We start from the raw sequence: 17675 nt of genomic DNA, 5'->3' as shown, positions 1-17675 counted from the left end.
ATCCATTCTTCTGTTGATGGGCAGCTAGGTGGTTTCCATGTCTTTGCTGTTGTAAATAGTGCTGCGATGAACATGGGTGTGCGTATACCTGTTCCTGTAAGCCAGGACTTTCTAGAACAGCAGGCTCACCCAGGACTTGTTAGAAATGCAGATGCCTGAGCCCCTGAATCAGAGGCCCGGGGAGGGCCTGTGCTCTGGGTCTGAGAATGCCCACCAGCTACTCTGAAAAAGCTCTAGTGTAAGCGCCACTGCCTTGGGGACAAGGGGGTGGGGTGGGGGCACAGCTAGCAGCCGCACCCCTCACCGCCTGAGCTCTCTCACGGGGCTCTCACCTGCAGGCCTTACCTGTGGGGCTCCCAGAAGGACACTGGGGGCCGGTGTAGGCCAGCCGCAGCTCCTGGGGGCACATCAGGGACACCGGGGGCGATGTAGGCCAGCCCCAGAGCTGTGATGATTGCCAGCTGCAGTGGGCACGTCGGGGACACCAGGGGCGATGTAGGCCAACCCCAGAGCTGTGATGATCACCAGCTGCAGTGGGCACATCGGGGACACCGGGGACGAGCCGAGCCTCCCTGCTGAGTGCTGCCGGTCGGGGTCTCACTCGTCTCTCTCCCCGTCTCTCTCATGCCCCTCGATGCCCAGCGGACAGAAAGGGAAAGGTGGCAGCCGAGATGCCCGACTCCCCAGCGGAAGTGAAGACGCAGCCCCAGTCCACACCACCCAGCATGCCACCACCGCCACCCGCCGCGGCTCAGGGAGCCTCGAGACATCCCTCCTTCACGCCCCACACACGTAAGTGACCTGAGGCCAGGCCGTGGGTGACCGGAGGAAGGGCAGGCAGGGCAAAGAGGGGCCTCCAGGGAGCCCCCAGCTCTGAGGCATCAAGCCCCAATGGGATTCCAGTCAGTGTGAGACCCCTGTCCTAAACAGGTGATGCCCCTGGTGGGCACTGGAGAGGGCTAGGCCTCGTGGCCAAGGGCCAAGCCGTGTAGGTGTGAATCCCACCTCTTGAGGTTCTAATTGTGTGGCCTTAACTGCTCTGTGCCTGGGGCTCCTCACCTCTGAAGTCCTGCCTTACAGGCCATTGTGAGGCCACAGAGTTAGCACAGTTCTGAAGCTCCCCCCTGCGGAGGAGCAGGCCCAATCCAGAGGTCAATCAGAGCTCAGACAGGGTCGGACTGGCCCTAAGGTCACACAGCAGTTTATAAGTACAGGTGCTTTCCATCAGACCCTGCGCCCTGCTGGTTGTGGAGAAATCACGATGGGGACTAGTGCCGGGGCGAAGTCTGCCGAGTACAGGCTACTATGACCCCGCAGTGGGGAGATGCTGCTCCCTGGGGCTCTGTCAGGACTGAGGCATGCCCGCTCAGTGCTTGGGTGGCATGGTGGGCTGGAGGCAGAGCTGTGTGGGCAGCTGGGCCTGGCAGCCGTCACTGAGCCCCGACCTCCGGGGCTGCCTCGGAGTACAGCAGCTTGGACAGACTCAGTGACCCATGGAGGCTCTGGTCAGACCCACTGGGGGGAAGCCCTGCCAGATGAGCTTCCTGAAGGCTCTGGGAGTGAGACCCTCGGGTTCTCCCCACAAGTCAGAGAAGCTGGTGGGGCTGTTTTCCGATGAGTCCTGAGGCAGCAGGAAGAGGGAGACCCCCCCAGGTGTGGGCCAGTGTGAGGGGCAGTCTTATCCATGGTAATGGGGAGAATCCACACGCCCCCACCCCATGTTCAGGGGCCAAGAAGCCCCATACCTAGGGGCACCCCACAAAGCCCCTCTCTGGGAGAGAGTCTCAAACTCATCAGCCTGGTGGCCTTTGGTCTCCACTGAGCTGCCTCCCTTCTGCCCCCCCCCCGGGCCCAGTGGGACAGACAGACTGACAGAGCATGCCATGGGCCCAGCCCTCATGGCGTCTCCCAGTCCGGTTGTTGCCGTGGAGTCCTGGTTCCCGGAAGTGCAGATTTGGGAGCCAGGTGTTGCTGACTGGGGACGACCTGGGATCAGCTGGGTCTTCGGGACTTTGCTTTGCCTCGGGCCCACGAACAGCTGTGAGGGTGCTGTTGGGGGGGGGGGCGTTTCTGTAGTCAGGGCCCCAGCTTTCTGAAAGAGCAGGGAGGTGATGGAAGAGTTGAAGGGCCCGTCTCGTTTTGACTAAGGGTGCCCCTGTGTGTCCCTAAACCACATAATCCCCTGGAAAATGGCGGTTAACCGCGTCTGCACACCTGGCCCGTGGCAGGCCGGTGGAGGGCTCCCCTTGCTCGGCCGAGCAGTCCTGGCAAGCCCTTCAAGCCACCAGGGAGGGACCGGCCTCCCAGCCAAGCGGACGAGAGACTGACCATGAACCCAGCTCAGGGTGCACTTTCTCTTGCCTGCTGACCGTCCTGACCCTTCAGCAAGAATTCATTTTGGACTTGAAGCCACAGTGTGGCTACTGATGTGGGAGGAGGATTGAAGGAAGCAAAAACTCTGGGAAAGAAAATACCCCTGTGCTGAGAGGCTGCAGTCGACTGTCTGCTTGTAGGGTCTGCTCATTCCAGCTCAGACCAGTCAGCCCTCCGGTCCGATGTGTCCTCTCTCCCAAGCTGCTCAGTGTTGGGCTTTGGTTTGCAACCACGGTCGGCTTGTCTGTTGACGGAAACGTCAAGCCCTGAATCTCAAGAGAGTTTCAAAACCCACAGCTTGGGCCCCAGGTCCTTGAGGATGGTGCCGAGTGCGGCCACCGGGGCCTCCTGGGAAGAGCTTTCCTAAGAACACGTCCCACCCACACTGCTGGAGCCACCCAGATTCCCATAGACAACACTGGCCGGTCGGGGTGACAGAGCCCATTCCTGGAAATGCTGTTGACAGGCAGAGGGGAGGCCGGCTGAGGCGCCCCCGCCTGCCCTGCCGGCCCCCCCGCCTGACAGCCTGTTTTTCTTATTTTGCTTACAGATGGAGAAGACGGGCCTGTGACGTTTCTGCCCCACGGCCGCTATCATGGCTGCTTAAAATGGTCTATGGTCTGTCTCTGTAAGTAAAGTAACAAAAACATGGCCTGGCGGGCTCTTCTCCATGACCCCTGCAGAGGCTGCCATGAACCCCCACTGCCTCCACTCTCCCCCATCACCACCCAGCCATGTTAGTCTTGTCCCCTTCACATCTAGAGAGAATGTCTGAGAGGGGCCCTGGGTCCCGACTCCATACTCGAGCCCTGCTGTTCCATGCTGTGTACCCTTGGACTGGTTGCTCAGCCTCTCTGGGCTTCTCTCCAACTGCAAAACGGGGCCACAGCTGCTCATAGAGTTGTCAGTGGTGTTCTGCAGCTCAGGTGGTCATTTGGAGGACAGACCCAGCCGGGACTCGGACACTTGGGCACGGTACTACCACCATGCCTCAGTTTCCCCACTGGTAAATGGACATAATCGTGCCACCCAGTGCTGTGGGTGACTATAAGGAATAGTGTGGTCAGCAGGCTGGCACGGCCCAGCCAGGCCCATCAGAGCTCTTGCACAGCTGGGGGAACGTCTGAGTGTTTGTCAGGTGTGGTCCCAGGGACTTAGGTCAGTACGAACAGGGACTGACAAAGCTGCCGGTTGGCTGCGTGGTCCAGGGAGCGAGGGGGTTGTGACCTGGCTCCCAGGTCAAGGAGAGGACGTCAGAGCAGAGTGCGTGTAATGTGTGCATGCTAGAGCTCACTGCCACCAAAGACAAGGACAAAGTGTCACCAAGGACAGGACGACAGAGTGTCACCAAGGACAGGACAACAGAGTGTCACCAAGGACTGGATGACAGAGTGTCACCAAGGACAGGATGACACTGTCACCAAGGACAGGATGACAGAGTGTGGGTGACATGTGGGTGCTAGAGCCCACTGTTGCTGTCACAGTCACAATCCTGAGGGTGCTTGACCTTGCCCAGGGCCAGCTACGCATCCACCAAACGGGCCTTGTGGTTTTCACTGGTGGTGATGGGGCTTTCCCGGCCGCAGGGTGAGGTCTTATACAAGGGGGTGGCAGGAGGGCTGTACCTGGGGTCCTCGTCCCAGTCCGACCCTGCCTCTGGCCCCAGTGCTGGGGGCGGCCTGAGGATGCTAGCGTGTGCCCCAAACCTCAGCCGCGGACACGTGTGCGGTTTAACTTAGTAACACACCTGTCGCAAGGCAAAAGCACTTGTGGCCGGAGGTTATTTTCGGCATCTCTTTAGCAAGTTGCTGATACTGCCCGGCGGCTGGTGGGAGGGAGCGGGCCGGCAATCAGGCCCTGCGGGACCCGGCACGGAGGCTGCGGCCGGTAAGGGTGGCAGGGAGGCAGCCCAGGCTGCGGCAGGAGCTGGAGGGGCATGGGCTGGTGAGGGCATCGCTAGGTGGCACAGAATGTCGGGGACCCTCGTGGAGCTCTGGGCCCCAGTGACCGTGAGCTGGTCGTGAGGAGTGAGCCCCGCTGTGTGAGTTCTCTGTGGTGACAGGCCATCTCCCGGCCTGGCAGGTGCCCCGGGTGGCTGTCATCAGGCTGCCTGGGCGTGTATGAGCATTCACCATGGGGTCCACAAGAGCTAGTCAGTGAGAGAAGAATCGGTGCGTGGCCGGAGGTAGGGGGTCTGGTCGAGGGTCCCCTGGAACAAGCCTCAGGACAGGTGAGGACAGAGGGAGTCTTGGTCCTGTCTCTGGCCCCAGAGCGAGGTGCCCCTTACTCACTGCTGTGGGAGCTGCTGTGTCCGTCCTGAGCCCCAGAAGGTACCTTGAAGATCATTTAAACGGGTGCAAATGGGTTTCGATTTGCATGAGCCGTTGCAGCCGAGGGGGTACCTTCTCCAATGACTCCGGGCCTTGGTGGCAGAGCACTAGGTTCTGCAGCCGGCCTGCTTAGGGGGACACATGCACATATGTGTGCTTTTCCAAGCCAACCCTGACCTCAGGTCCACAGCTTCTGAACATCAACTAAGCAGGAAGTCCTTTACTGACAAAAAAGGTTGCATGGTGCCCCACACACAGAGCAGATGGGCTTCCTGGCTGGAGGGGGATTAGAGGAGAACCCAGGTTCCACAGGCCGGAGCGTGGAGCAGACCAACACACCTCTGGCCCCTAAGTGCCACTTTGGAGTTCCAGGGCTGGGCTGAGGTCCATTGTGGACGAGGACACTGAGGCCAAGCCCCAGTCCCGGGCCAACGGCACCTCTGGGGTACTCCAGGTCACTGTGGGGGCTCACAGCACCTCCAGGCCACTCGCCTTCCTAACCAAGCTGCGTCCCTGGCACCACGTCCACGGGGGCAGGGCCGTGTCTGCCCCATGTCCTCGTCAGAGCCTAGTGGCTGCAGGACCCCAGCTGTACGTGGCCTTGAGGCCTCCTCACAGCCCTGCAGCGGGAACAGCGGGCTCAGGCAGCTCTGTGGGCACACGGAGACCCCGTACCATTCAAAGCAAACTCCGATGGGTCCGTCCACAGAGCTGAGCCTGACAGCCACTTACCTTGCTGTCTTTGCGGTCACCGTTGTAGTTGTTGCCCCAGTTGTCATCACTGTTTGGGTGGCTGTCATTGTCCTGGTCATCATCCCTGTGGTCATCACTGTTGGCCCTCACGCCCACTCTTTGCCCACAGTGATGAGCAGCAGCAGCCACTCACCGACAGCCATCAATGGTGCCCCTTCCACACCCAGCGGCTTCAGCAATGGCCCGGCCACCTCGTCCACGGCCTCGCTGTCCACGCAGCACCTGCCCCCCGCCTGTGGCGCACGGCAGCTCTGCAAGCTTAAACGATTCCTCACCACCCTGCAGCAGTTCGGCCGCGACATCGCCCCGGAGATCGGGGAGCGGGTGCGCACCCTGGTGCTGGGACTCGTGGTGAGTCGGGGGCCTGGGGAATGGGGTGTGGGGGTACGCCCTGGTGCTGGAGCTTGCAGTGAGTCAGGGGGATTTGGGGAGGCCACACATCACACACATTAGCTTTGTGCCCTTCTGGGGCCATGCCTCACAGTATGGGAGCTGAGGACGGACACTGGGCTCAGGCCCTGACACAGCTTTCCTTATCTTCAGAACTCCACGCTGACCATTGAGGAGTTTCACTCCAAGCTCCAGGAGGCCACCAACTTCCCTCTGCGGCCATTCGTCATCCCCTTCCTGAAGGTAAGGCAGCACCCCGCCACCAGCAGGGCCCCTCTGGGGAGGACGTCATCCTCCCCTTGCCAGGACCGCCAAGGCCCAGGACCCTCAGGGACAGTGCTGAGCAGTCAGGATGGGCTCCCACTAGTTCAAGCTGCAAACTGGCTGCCAGACAGGATTCTTCAGACGCTTGATCCAGGGCCCTAAGACAGGGCACCCGATTCAGCTCTGTGTTCATGCCCAAATTCATTCATTCATTCAACAAAAATGTTTGGAATACCTACTACATGCTGGGAACCGGGCCAGACTCAAGGACCCAGCACAAGCAAAGCAGAAAGCCGGCACCCTGGAGGAGGGTTGACAACCAATCAGCCATCACAGAGAACCTGTGGGGACCTGCCCCTTGGGGGGCATCTCGCTGGAGGTGTCAAAGGAATGAGGGAGGGTGCCAGGTGGATGGCACAGCATACTCAGAGGACCTGAGGCAGGAGAGTACCTGGCAGGTCAGAGGACCAGTGAGAGGCCAGCGTGGCTGGACCAGGGTAAGCAAGGGGTCTCGGGCAGGAAGTGAGGCGGGTGGATGGCTGGATGGCAGATAGGGGACAGGCAGACAGGAGGTGAATGGTTATGCACCACATGAAGAAGGGTTACGTGGTCCAACAAGTGGAGTCCACAGATAAACAGTGGTGGTCAAGACATCTGTGGAGCTTGGGAGCCACTCAGACCCTCAGGCCCCAGCCCGGACCTGCCGAGTCAGAATCCGAGATTTAATGAGACACGGGGTGGCGTGTATTCCTGCTAACTGGGAGAAGCGCAGCCTAGACCGTGTTACAGGCCGTCTTCACTGCAGTCCCCCTCCAGTTGCTCGTTCTGGGGAGGACGTGAGGGGAGGACTTGGAGGATCACCGCTTCCCAGATGTGTCTGAACACATGGCCGTCTTTCCACCGAGCACCTCTCCGGGACTGGTGCCGTGACACCTCGGAGCTCACGCTCAGGTACCCCTGCCTCCAGCCACCGTGGCTTCCATTGCCCTGGACTGGGCCAGCACTTCTCGGCTTTGCTGGGCCTGCCCTGGCCACTGGCCACCTTCCAGGTGGTCTTGGGAAAAGACCATCACAGCCATTCCAGGTTTGGGCCCTGACCTCCCAGCTCTGGGCCTCAGTTTCTGCAACAGCAAGATGGGGCTCGTCCTATGTTTGTCAGGACAGTGCTGTGAGCTCGGTCCCTGCTGGGTAGCATCCATCATCTGGATGGTTAAAGATGCTCTCGGACAAGGAGGACCCTTCACCTCCGCCTCCACTGACTGCCACCCACAGCCCCATACGGGAGGCGATGAAGGTGCTACCCACGTTCAGAGCTAACAGGCAGGGGCACTGAGGCCTGGGCCCCCCACCACCACTGGGCTTGAGCCTTGACCCTCAAACTCCCAATCCCACAGCTTTGGCAGAGCACGCTAGCCAGCACCTCATTTCCTCCCTACACGCCAGGGGGCCCCCACTGCACCCCCACATGTGCGCCCCTCCCACCCTGCCGTTCACACCGCCCTGCTCATGCTCCCAAGGCAGCAACAAAGAGAAGCTGTTGGCAGCGTGGCCTCGGCCCATCTGGTGATCGTTTGCAATTCATTAGGACCCCCTCTGCCTCCACTCATCTTCTCCAACTTACTGCTGACTCTGCCACCTCCCACCTTTGGGGACACAGTGCGCAGGCCGATCCTGTCAGATCAAATATTTGCAGCAGATGTCCTGGCCCAGCATCAGCTGCCCCTGTTTATCTGGGAGCAGAGGCCCGCGCCCTCTGGCTGGTCCCCAGCCAGGCCCGCAGCCCCACCCACCCTGTGCCCTTGAGCCCAGGCCTTCCCACCGAGGGCATCTAGCAGGACGCTCCCTGGCCTGGCACCTCCCGACTGTGGGCCTCTACCTCGCTCCACCTCAGCTCAGAGACACACAACAGTGGGAAGCGCGAGGCCTGGAGGGCTCAAGGCCACAGAGCAGGCCACCTGCTCCTTCTGCCCAGGGCCTTGCGCCCTGACCCCATGGGGGCTGAGGGTGTTGTCATTCAGATCTGATTCAGAGGGGAAGCCAGGAGAATTCAAAAATACAAATAAAACAGGCCAGCTCCGTTTCAGAGCTTGTTTGCCAGGCGCTGAGTGGTGCCACCCTGGTCCTGGGATGCCGTGGTGCCTCTGTGGGTGCCCACAGCCAAGCTCTGTCTGCAGGACCACACGTGATGTAGAGCCCAGAGCCGTGAAGGAAGGCCAGCCAGGCTGACACAGGAGAGCACTGGGAGGAAGATGCCCGGAGGGTGGCCCGCTGCCCCCACAAGCCTCCAAGGACTCCCTGCAGCACTGGGGGCCTCGCATTCACAGGGGCCTGGACCGCTCCAGCACTGGTTCCCTCCACCACAGAAATGACAATGGTGATGACTTCTGCCTCACAGGGTGTAGAACTGATGGGGTTAACTCACAGACCACTTGCAGGATAAATCAGAGAGGTTAAGTAACTTGCCTGGGGCTGCACAGCCCTTGGCAGGCAGTGCCGAGGCTGCCGCGAACAACGGAACCACAGACACGCAGGGTCTGCGTCTACCAATCCTGCGGCCTGGAGTGGGCTGGACCTGTGGCGACCTCGTGCGTCAGAGAAGACCTGTGCTCCATGCTCCGCAGGATTTTCATTGGCTGATGCTTCCGCAGACTTCCAGGCCTTTCTTCCAATGTACTCTGGGTGAACTTGAACCTCGAACCTTTCGGACCGAGTGTGTTATATGGAAGACAGTCAAGTAACCAGCGTTGCTGTCGTCAGATGCTAGTTTCCACTGACTTGAGTTCTGTGAGGACAGTGACTGCGGACTTTTCTGTGGCACCAGACTCTTCCTTCAGGTGGCAGAGTTGAGGTTCAGGGGGGTTTGAGCAGACAGGCTTGTCTAGCATTGTAGTGGGGCTTCCCCTGGGTACCCTGGGCTCTGGAGAAAATGGGGCCGCTGCCTTGGAGTCTGCACAGCAAGCCCTCTGCAGCACCACCCCCTTTCTTCTGGGCTAAGGGTGAGCAGTAGCCCTGTCCCCCAGCCAAGGGCTGCTGCGTGTCTGGGCTACCTGGCTTGGGCTGCCCACCCCTGTGCTGCTGCTCCCCAGCCACCCCCATCGCAGAAGCAGGGAGATGCCTCCCCTGCAGCCTGGCTCCCAGGTGGCCCCAGCTGTCCAGGCATCCAGATGTTCCCCACTGCCCTGACAGCAGCCAGCCGGTGTCCCTTCCCGCCACGCCGGCCACGCAGCTCCCTCCCCTCCACAGCCCAGGGTGGCCACTGGGAGGGGGCGGGCAAAGGGGATGTTTGGCGTCTTCAAACCTCTCTGGACCGTGTTTCCCAGCTCATGCTCCTAACGTGTTCGACAGATGGCGGGCTGGCCTCTGTTCAGCTATCTGAGTGGAAAAACAGGCCTGGCAGCCAGAGCTGCTTGACAAAAATGCATCAGACTGCTTGCTCCAGGCCGGGTGGATGCACTAACGGGGGCTGGGCAGGCAGAGGCGTCTCCAAACGCCATGAGAAAGCTGGGGAGTTGTATTTATTTACGAATGCTTAGAACGGCTGGCTCTCCCAGGCGGCCTGCTGCTGGGCCTCGGTCCAGCGTCCTCGGCCCCCTGCGCCCCCTCCCCGTAGCAGGCTCTGGGAAGATGCTGAGAAAGTGGAACGAGGAGCCCAGTGGTGCCTGCCGGGAGGCTGCTGGTGCCAGGGTCCGGCCGGGTGGAAAGGCAGGAGGGTACGGTGGTTAGTGCGGGATGTTGGTAGCCAAGATCTGGGTTTGAGTCCTGATGTGTGTCCAAGGCATGTCCATCAACTCTTCTGTGCTGGGCACCCTTATCCGTAAGATGTGGGACCGAGTCCTAGTGCCCATTGCCAGATGGCTGTGAACACTGCATTAAGGCCATGTGTGTGGAGCAGGGCAGGCCCAGAGAAGGGCCACCGGACATTCAGACTACAAGCGCTGTTGGAGGCTCCAGCTAGAGGCTGGAGACCCACAGGAAGTGGGAGGTTACAGCAGGTCAGCACGTCAGTGTCTCCTGGCAATTAGCGTGGGCCAGACCTGGCCACTCCCCTCTCTGAGCCCTGACTGTCATCTCCATGCAGGAGTGCAGGCTGGGGACACTGGTTATTATCACCCTCACCTCCTCCAATGGTGACCTGAAGAGGTTTAAGTCCCCACTGCATCCCTCGGACGTCACTGTCCCCCCCAGTAGTCATTGCAGTCCCCTGGTTTGAGTCAAGGAAGACAGCCCAGAGAGCTCACACAGGGCCAAGGCACAGACTGGCCACGGGGGCCCTCCGTGTGCTCTCTCTGCGCCCATCCAGGCAGGGCTGTGTCCCCCTCCCCTGGGCTCTGGCAGGAGTCCAAGGCCCCCTCCCACCCCTGCAGGCCAATCTGCCCCTGCTGCAGCGAGAGCTCCTGCACTGTGCCCGTCTAGCCAAGCAGACGCCCGCCCAGTACCTGGCTCAGCATGAGCAGCTCCTGCTGGACGCCAACACCTCTTCCCCCGTCGACTCCTCAGAGCTCCTGCTGGAAGTCAATGAGAATGGCAAGAGGAGGACCCCTGACAGGTACCTGGAGCCCGGGTGCTTGCTTGCCTGGGCTGGGGAGGGCGGCAGCTTCCTGCCATGGCTGAGAGTATGGGTCCCACTCTGTTCCATTCTGTGGGAGGCCAGCTTACAAGGCTGCTGTGTAGGCTGCAGTGCCCCCAGACTGCCCCATTGCTGGGGTAGGGCCTCCTGGGGGTTTGGATGTCCCACTGGAAGCCCTTGGAGAACCAGGAGGGGGCAGAGGGCAGTCTGTTTGGTGAAGAGCTCCCTGCTTGTTCTCTTCATGACATATGTAGACTCCAAGGAGTCAGAGGTCCCTAGAGGGGCTTGTCCTACTCTGGTCCAAAGGGGTGGACGGTCTCTGTCGTAGGAGTTCCCTCAACCAGAGGATCAGGCCTCATGACCACTGTGTCCAGGAGCCCACACACTGGGGGTGGGGTGGAATAGGCTGGCCCCAGCCCCAGGAGGAGAGGTGCACGGGCCGAGGCCTGGGCCCCATCAGACTGGTCTAACGTCTTTCATTGCCCTGCCCCTCTCTGTGTCTGTCCCCTTATTCTCTCTTTTCTGCTGTTGGCTCCTCCTCTGGGCCCACATCTCTGTCTAACTCTCAACCCCACTACCTGGACTCCTGGGTCCACTGGCCCCTGCCTACTCCTTGGGCTAGGACCAAAGAGAATGGGTCAGACCGTGACCCACTGCACTCCGAGCACCTCAGCAAGCGGCCGTGCACCCTGAGCCCTGCCCAGCGCTACAGCCCTAGCAACGGGCTGAGCCACCAGCCCAATGGGCTGCCCCACCCCACGCCACCCCCACCCCAGCACTACCGCCTCGAGGATATGGCCGTGGCCCACCACTTCCGAGACTCCTACCGCCACTCTGAGGCCCGGGAGCCACGGGAGCGCCACCGGCAAGTTGGTGAGCAGTGTATGGTGGGAGGTGGGCACACCTGTGTGTGTGTTAGTGTGACCACAGACGAACTCGTGTGTGACCTGGTGTGTGTGTGCGTGACCTCTGTGTGTGTGTTAGTGTGACCAGGAGCAAGCCTTGTATGACCTGGGGGGAGGTGCATGACCTGTGTGTGTGTTAGCATGACCACGGGTGAGCGTGACCACAGGTGAGCCTGTATGTGACCTGGCGTGTGTGTGTCAGTGTGACCACGGGTGAGCCTGTGTGTGACCTGGCATGTATGTGTGTGACCTATATGTGTGTTAGTGTAACCACAGGTGAGCCTGTGTGCATGACCTGTGCATGTACACATGACGTGTGTGTGTGTGTGTGTGTGTGTGTGTGTGAGACCATGGACAAGCCTACGTTTGTGACCTGGGTGTGTATGTGTGTGACCTGGGTGTGTGCACATGACCTGTGCACCTCTCTCTCCTCCTGGGGCTGGGGCCAGCCTATCCCACCCCACCCCCAGTGTGTGGGCTCCTGGACACAGTATTAGCATGACCACAGGTGAGCCTTCATGTGTGAACGTGGCGTGTATGTACATAGGCTATGCGTGTGTGCATGTAAACACACCACCTGCATCCGGATCCTTGTCTGTCCAGGAAAGTCACTGAAGAAGTTAGGGATCAAAGGAACACTTGGAGGGTGCTGACCCCAAGCTAAGAAGAGAGGGCCAGATAGGAGTCCCCATGTTGACTGAGCTGTCCCCACATGGCTCCAAGGGAAGGCCATCTTTCCGGCCCAGTGTCTTGGGGGTCAGCCTGACCCTCACACCCCCACCACCCTACAGAGCCCAGGAGGCTGCAGAGGTGCCTGCTCTAGGACCCAGGGCCCCCCCTTCTCACCCTGGGCTGGACACTCGGAGGACCTAGAACACCCTGTGGAGACACTGGCTGCCTGTGGGCACAGACCCCTTGGCTTCCCACAGGCTCTGCACAGGGGTGCCCCTGCCCTTCACGGAGACAATAAATGGAGGCTGTCTGGCTCGGCACCTAGGGGTGCCAGGGGGTAGGTGACACCCAGTATCTCCCGCAGCCCCCCGCATAGGCATGGCCAAGACAGCACCTGCTTATTGAGGAGGGCAGGCTGCCGGGCACTGAGCAGCCAAGTCCTAGGAGACCAGCCCCTTCCTCCAAGGTCCCCCCCATGGGCACCCTGAAGGACAGCGAATTCACCCATTAAGACTCATGAGTGGCCACTGAGCGCCATGGAGTGCGGGCCCTGGTCCGGCTCTAGGTAACACAGTGGATGACAGACACACAAGTCCTAACGCCTGGCCGTCAGGGGCCGTGCCCAAGGGTGAGGACACGGCTGGGGCTGCAGGGGTGCCAGGCAGAGAGGGCAGGGGGTGGGGCTGCAGGGGTGAGGCACTCCGTTGGGGCTCTCCTTTTCGTCCACCGTTTCATCTCAGTGCATCCTCCGCGGATCCCACCACCTCTCTGTGCCTTGGTTTCCACCGCTGTCACTGGTTCTGAGAGTGGTTCCTGCCCCTCCAACCCTTAGAGCCTGTGAGGGCTGAGTTGGGCACCCCCAGAGCTTGGATTGGAGGTCCCGAGCCTTGGCAGCCCCCACACCACGCTGCACCCTGTACTCTTTCTCAAAGCAAGCCCAGACCCGGTGCTGATGGCACCGCATCTCACATATGGAGTCGGGCCCAGGGAGCTTCTCAAACGTGTCCAAGTCTCACAGCCACGTCGGCCTGACCCTGACCTCGCCTGACCCCCCTTCTCTGTGCTGGGAATAGGATGAGTAAGTCCCAGGACACCCCAACATCCAAGGGAGGCCAGCTGGAACAGCCAGCCCTGAGGCACAGGCTTGGGGTACCAATAGAAGCCCCAAGGCAGCATTGGCAGGAGCCTGTGACCCCGCCCCCACCCCAAGGAAGCTTCCAGGCCCTGGCCAGGCAGCAGGTGACAGTGTCTGGCCGCTGCAACCTCGGGTCAGGCAGGTGCTAAGCCCCGCCCGCTTCTGCTGATGTAAAAATAAAGACCAGCTGTCCGGCAGCCTGGCCTGTCTTGGTTGGGGCGTCAGCACAGACAGGGCTCCATGGGAGGCAGAGTGGGCTGGGCTTTAGCAGCATAGTTGGGGGTGACGTGTCAGGTCTGGGGGACCAGGAGGTCCTTGGGGTCTGCAGAAGACTGAAGAGAGCAGCCCTGCCCAAGTGCCCAGCTCAGATGCAGGCTCAGCACTGCCAGCACAGGTACCCAAAGCAGCAGGGACGACTGTTGGCTACTTCACAGAAACCCTGGAGCAGGCAAGGGCTGGGGAGTCGGGCGCCACCGGACTTGAACCACGTCTCAGTCAGACGTTTTGGTTCTGCTCCCCATGGGGTGGGAGCTCCCCAGTTGTTCTCCAGCTTGGGGGCCTGGCAGGCTTGGGTCAAGTTCCGTTTGCTCCCACCTCCATCACCTCCTGTCTGGCCACCTTGGGCCACAGCCACCCTCAGTGTCGTCACCCATGTAATGGGAGTAAGAGCAGGACCCCCTCAGAGACCCGATGCAAGGACTGGATAAAACAAAGTGGCGGCACAGATCCCCCCATCAGCTCGGCTGTTCAGCACGCATCCTTGTCTGTGTGTTAACTCATGTTCTTGCACCTCCAACGTGCTCCCCTGTGCTTGTGGCCCTGGGAGAGGGAGGCAGGGCAGGGAAACCAAGGCACAGACAGGCGAGGGGCCCTAGGGTACACGGGGATGGAGTGTCAGGCCCTTGGCTTTGCCTGAGCTCACTGTGTGTCTCTGAGCTGGCGGTATGACGTCTGAACTCACGTGCTCTCCATCCAACGGATAAGCCCTCACACGTCCTCTGGGCGCAGTGAGGCCCCCAGACAGAGAGGTGAAGGGACATGCCAGCCTGGCCCTAGGGAGCTGATGCAGCCCGGTGGGAGGCAAGCATAGAAAGACAGCAGCTAGTTACCCAACAACCAGAGACACAAGGAGCTGAGCAAATTCTGGACCTCTGAGGAGGAGGGCCCCTGTGGCCTGGGTTTTGAGGGATGTATAGAAGTCCACTGGCCAAGAGGAAGCCAGAAGGGTGGAGTGGAGCTGGGAGGCCCCGAAGGCTGTGGAGCGGTGGTGAGGCCTTGTCATGAGGTCATGCGGTGCAGGGAGGGCAGAAAGGGTGAGAAGGACTGGATGGGATGGCGCAGGAGGAGCGTGGTCTCTGCGCCGCTCCTCAGACTTTGAACAGAGGACAGGCCTGTGTGCCCCTCCTGGGGCAGTGCCCGGCCCCTCCTCGTCCTCTCCTCTTCCCCAAGGTGGGCACAGCCCACACACTGGTGAGGTGCAGGGCAGGCCGCCACCCTGGTCCTCAGCGTCCACTCTCCCTCTCCCAGTGGTGCCTGGGTCCCGGCAGGAAGAGGTCATCGACCACCGGCTCACAGACCGGGAGTGGGCTGAGGAGTGGAAACACCTTAACCACGTGAGTGAGCCGCAGGCCGGGACCCCGAGGTGGGGTGCAGCATGGCGCCGCGTTGGGGATGCTGGGGTGCAGCATGGCGCCGCGTTGCGGATGCTGGGGTGCAGCATGGCGCCACGTTGCGAATGCTGGAGCCGGAGCCACAAGGACCCCTCTCCTGAGTGCCTGCCTCTGCCCCACACCCGTCTGGTCAGCCTGTTGCTTCACCTGAGCCCCGAGCAAGGCACGAGTGGGGAGAGGGACAAGGACCCCACTTTCCCACATGCACGTTCCATGACACCCTCTGTCCACTGGCCCTTCCCAGGGGAACCCTGAGATATTTGGGGAGCACAGTCCTGCAGAGCTCGGCTTGTGGAGGCCTGGACACAGGGCGGGCAGGACCCCTCCCCAAGTGTGTCTGGGAGCAGTGCCCCTCAGAACCTGCCCTCCTGGCCCTACAGGGTGTCTCCCAGCAAGGGGCCCTGGGGAGCACTGGCGTGGGGCACCCCTCACCCCACTTCCTTCCTGGGAGGGCTGGGCAGAATGTAGCCCAGGGCATAGGAGCACAGCCTGCCCAGGGGATGACGGAGACGTCCCTGCCCCACAGAGCTGTTCATGCAGTTCGGTGCTCACTGAGCTCGGGGGTGTGGGGTAGGGCACCAGGGCACCTCTGCCCAGGCCCCACCCCACTGCGCCCCTCAGGTGGCTTGCGGGTGCTACCGGGGACTTCTCAGGGCAGCCTGAGTGGCTGGCCGCCCCTGTAGGTCCAGGCCTCGGACCCCCCGCAATAACAGGGCTGGAACTCCCGGAGGCCACCGCTGCCACACACTGGGCAGGGCGAGCAGCCAGGAGCCAGTGCCCACCTGGCTCCCTGCTACCCCTGCAGCTCCTGAACTGCATCATGGACATGGTGGAGAAGACGCGGCGCTCCCTGACCGTGCTCCGCCGGTGCCAGGAGGCCGACCGGGAAGAGCTGAACCGCTGGCTGTGGCGTTACAGCGACGCCGAGGACGTGAAGAAGGGACCCCCGCCCGCCACGCGTCCCCTCGGCAGCTCCGCAGAGGGGCCTCCTGCAGGTGGGTGCTGTCCCGAGACCCAGGGACGGGGACCTGGTCCTGTGCGAGCCAGGCCACCCCACGGTGGTGCCAGGCAACAGGACCCCCAACAGAGTCACTAGGAAAAGCAGCAGGTGCTGGGGATCCCACCCTGCCTCAGGGCATCCCCACGCAGGTCAGAGCACAGCCTGGAGACAAGGGGTTTCCGGTGGCTGATCTATCCACAGTACATTGCCTTTCGGTTAGCAGCCCTGGGAAAGGGGCTCTACCAAGATGCCACTCAGCCTCTAGGAAGCTGGTGCTCCAGGGAGTGGGGGTAAGGGGCTTAGACCTCCCGTATAAATGTAGAAGCCAAGAGGGGACCAGCCATCTGCACAGGGCTCCCCTCTGACTGGCCACAGACTCACCCCCACTCCTGGCAACTGACTCAGGGCATGTACCTCAGAACACCAAGGGAACGGCTCCCCGGGAAGAGCACGCTCACATTCTGCACCCCAAAGTGGGGCCAGGGTGAAAGGGCAGCAGGCTGGCACCTGCAGTGACAATGCCCCTCTGTTCCAGACGTCCCCCGGGAGTTCGTGCCCAGGACCTTGTCTGGCTACCTGCCCGAGGAGATCTGGAGGAGGGCCGGTGAGGGGCTGGCCCTGGGGGCTGGGGCTGGTCGGGGAGAGCTGCCCTGCACCATGCTGACACCCGGGTCCCCGCAGAGGAGGCGGTGAACGAGGTGAAGCGGCAGGCCATGTCAGAGCTGCAGAAGGCCGTGTCGGATGCCGAGCGCAAGGCTCACGAGCTCATCAGTACGGAGCGCGCCAAGATGGAGCGGGCACTGGCCGAGGCCAAGCGGCAGGCCTCTGAGGACGCACTGACCGTGGTCAACCAGCAGGAGGACTCCAGTGAGGTAGGCGGCCCCGTGCCCCCACGCCAGTCCAGTGCACCAACCCGGTGAGCTGCCTGCCCACAGCCCGGTGGGCACCCGGGTGCAGGGGCGGGGACAGGGACTGGCCAAGTGGCTAGCCTAGGAAGTACAGGGCCCCCGCTCCACCCCCAGCCGTAGTCACACCCGTGGAGGCCAGTGGTAAGAGGCTGCAGGCTGGGTCCTGACCTTCCCTCCGCCCCCCTTCGCATGCAGAGCTGTTGGAACTGCGGGCGCAAGGCGAGTGAGACCTGCAGCGGCTGCAACGCTGCACGCTACTGCGGCTCCTTCTGCCAGCACAAGGACTGGGAGAAGCACCACCACGTGTGCGGCCAGGGCCTGCAGGGCCCTGCGGCCATGGGCGCTGACCCCGGCCCTGGGCAGCCTGACGCCGCTGCGGGCCTGGGCCCCTCCCTGCCCGTGGGCTCAGCCAGCCCCAGCGAGGCTGGCTCTGCAGGGCCCTCCCGTGCCGGCTCCCCCGGCCCACCTGGCCCTCTGGACGCCGCGCCCCGCTGACCCTCTCGACCCTGATGCCCAGCCCATGGACACTGGGCCTGCTGGATGCCGTGCCCCGCCCGGCTGGCCCCAGCGGCCCGACTGCCAGAGTCACTGCTGCTGCTCCTCTCCAAAACAAATCAAAACCGACAGACCTGCAGCCGACGCGACCTCCGTAGCCACCTGAAGGCTCAGACCTCCCGACCACCTCTCCCTCCGCGAGCATCCTCGGAC

General features: G+C 61.8%; 1 protein-coding gene across 1 annotated transcript in view; it reads left to right on the top strand.

The window, feature by feature from the left end:
• The window catches only part of CBFA2T3 (CBFA2/RUNX1 partner transcriptional co-repressor 3), a 67537-nt gene extending 50075 nt beyond the window's left edge, over window positions 1-17462 (top strand). Inside the window, 12 exon segments of the mRNA XM_042780723.1 lie at window positions 643-792; window positions 2924-3001; window positions 5566-5807; window positions 6000-6089; window positions 10475-10656; window positions 11300-11550; window positions 14917-15002; window positions 15865-16056; window positions 16058-16097; window positions 16595-16663; window positions 16741-16931; window positions 17163-17462. Of these exon segments, the coding sequence (XP_042636657.1) occupies window positions 643-792; window positions 2924-3001; window positions 5566-5807; window positions 6000-6089; window positions 10475-10656; window positions 11300-11550; window positions 14917-15002; window positions 15865-16056; window positions 16058-16097; window positions 16595-16663; window positions 16741-16931; window positions 17163-17462 (1871 nt within the window).
• Window positions 17463-17675: the final 213 nt, after the last annotated feature.

This window comes from Orycteropus afer, unplaced genomic scaffold (assembly GCF_000298275.1).
Source record: "Orycteropus afer afer isolate SDZICR_OR568_19922 unplaced genomic scaffold, OryAfe1.0 scaffold00057, whole genome shotgun sequence".
NCBI classification, from domain to species: Eukaryota; Metazoa; Chordata; class Mammalia; order Tubulidentata; family Orycteropodidae; genus Orycteropus; species Orycteropus afer.
Note: the sequence above shows the minus strand (reverse complement) of the source record. Positions and strands in the feature narration are given on the sequence as shown.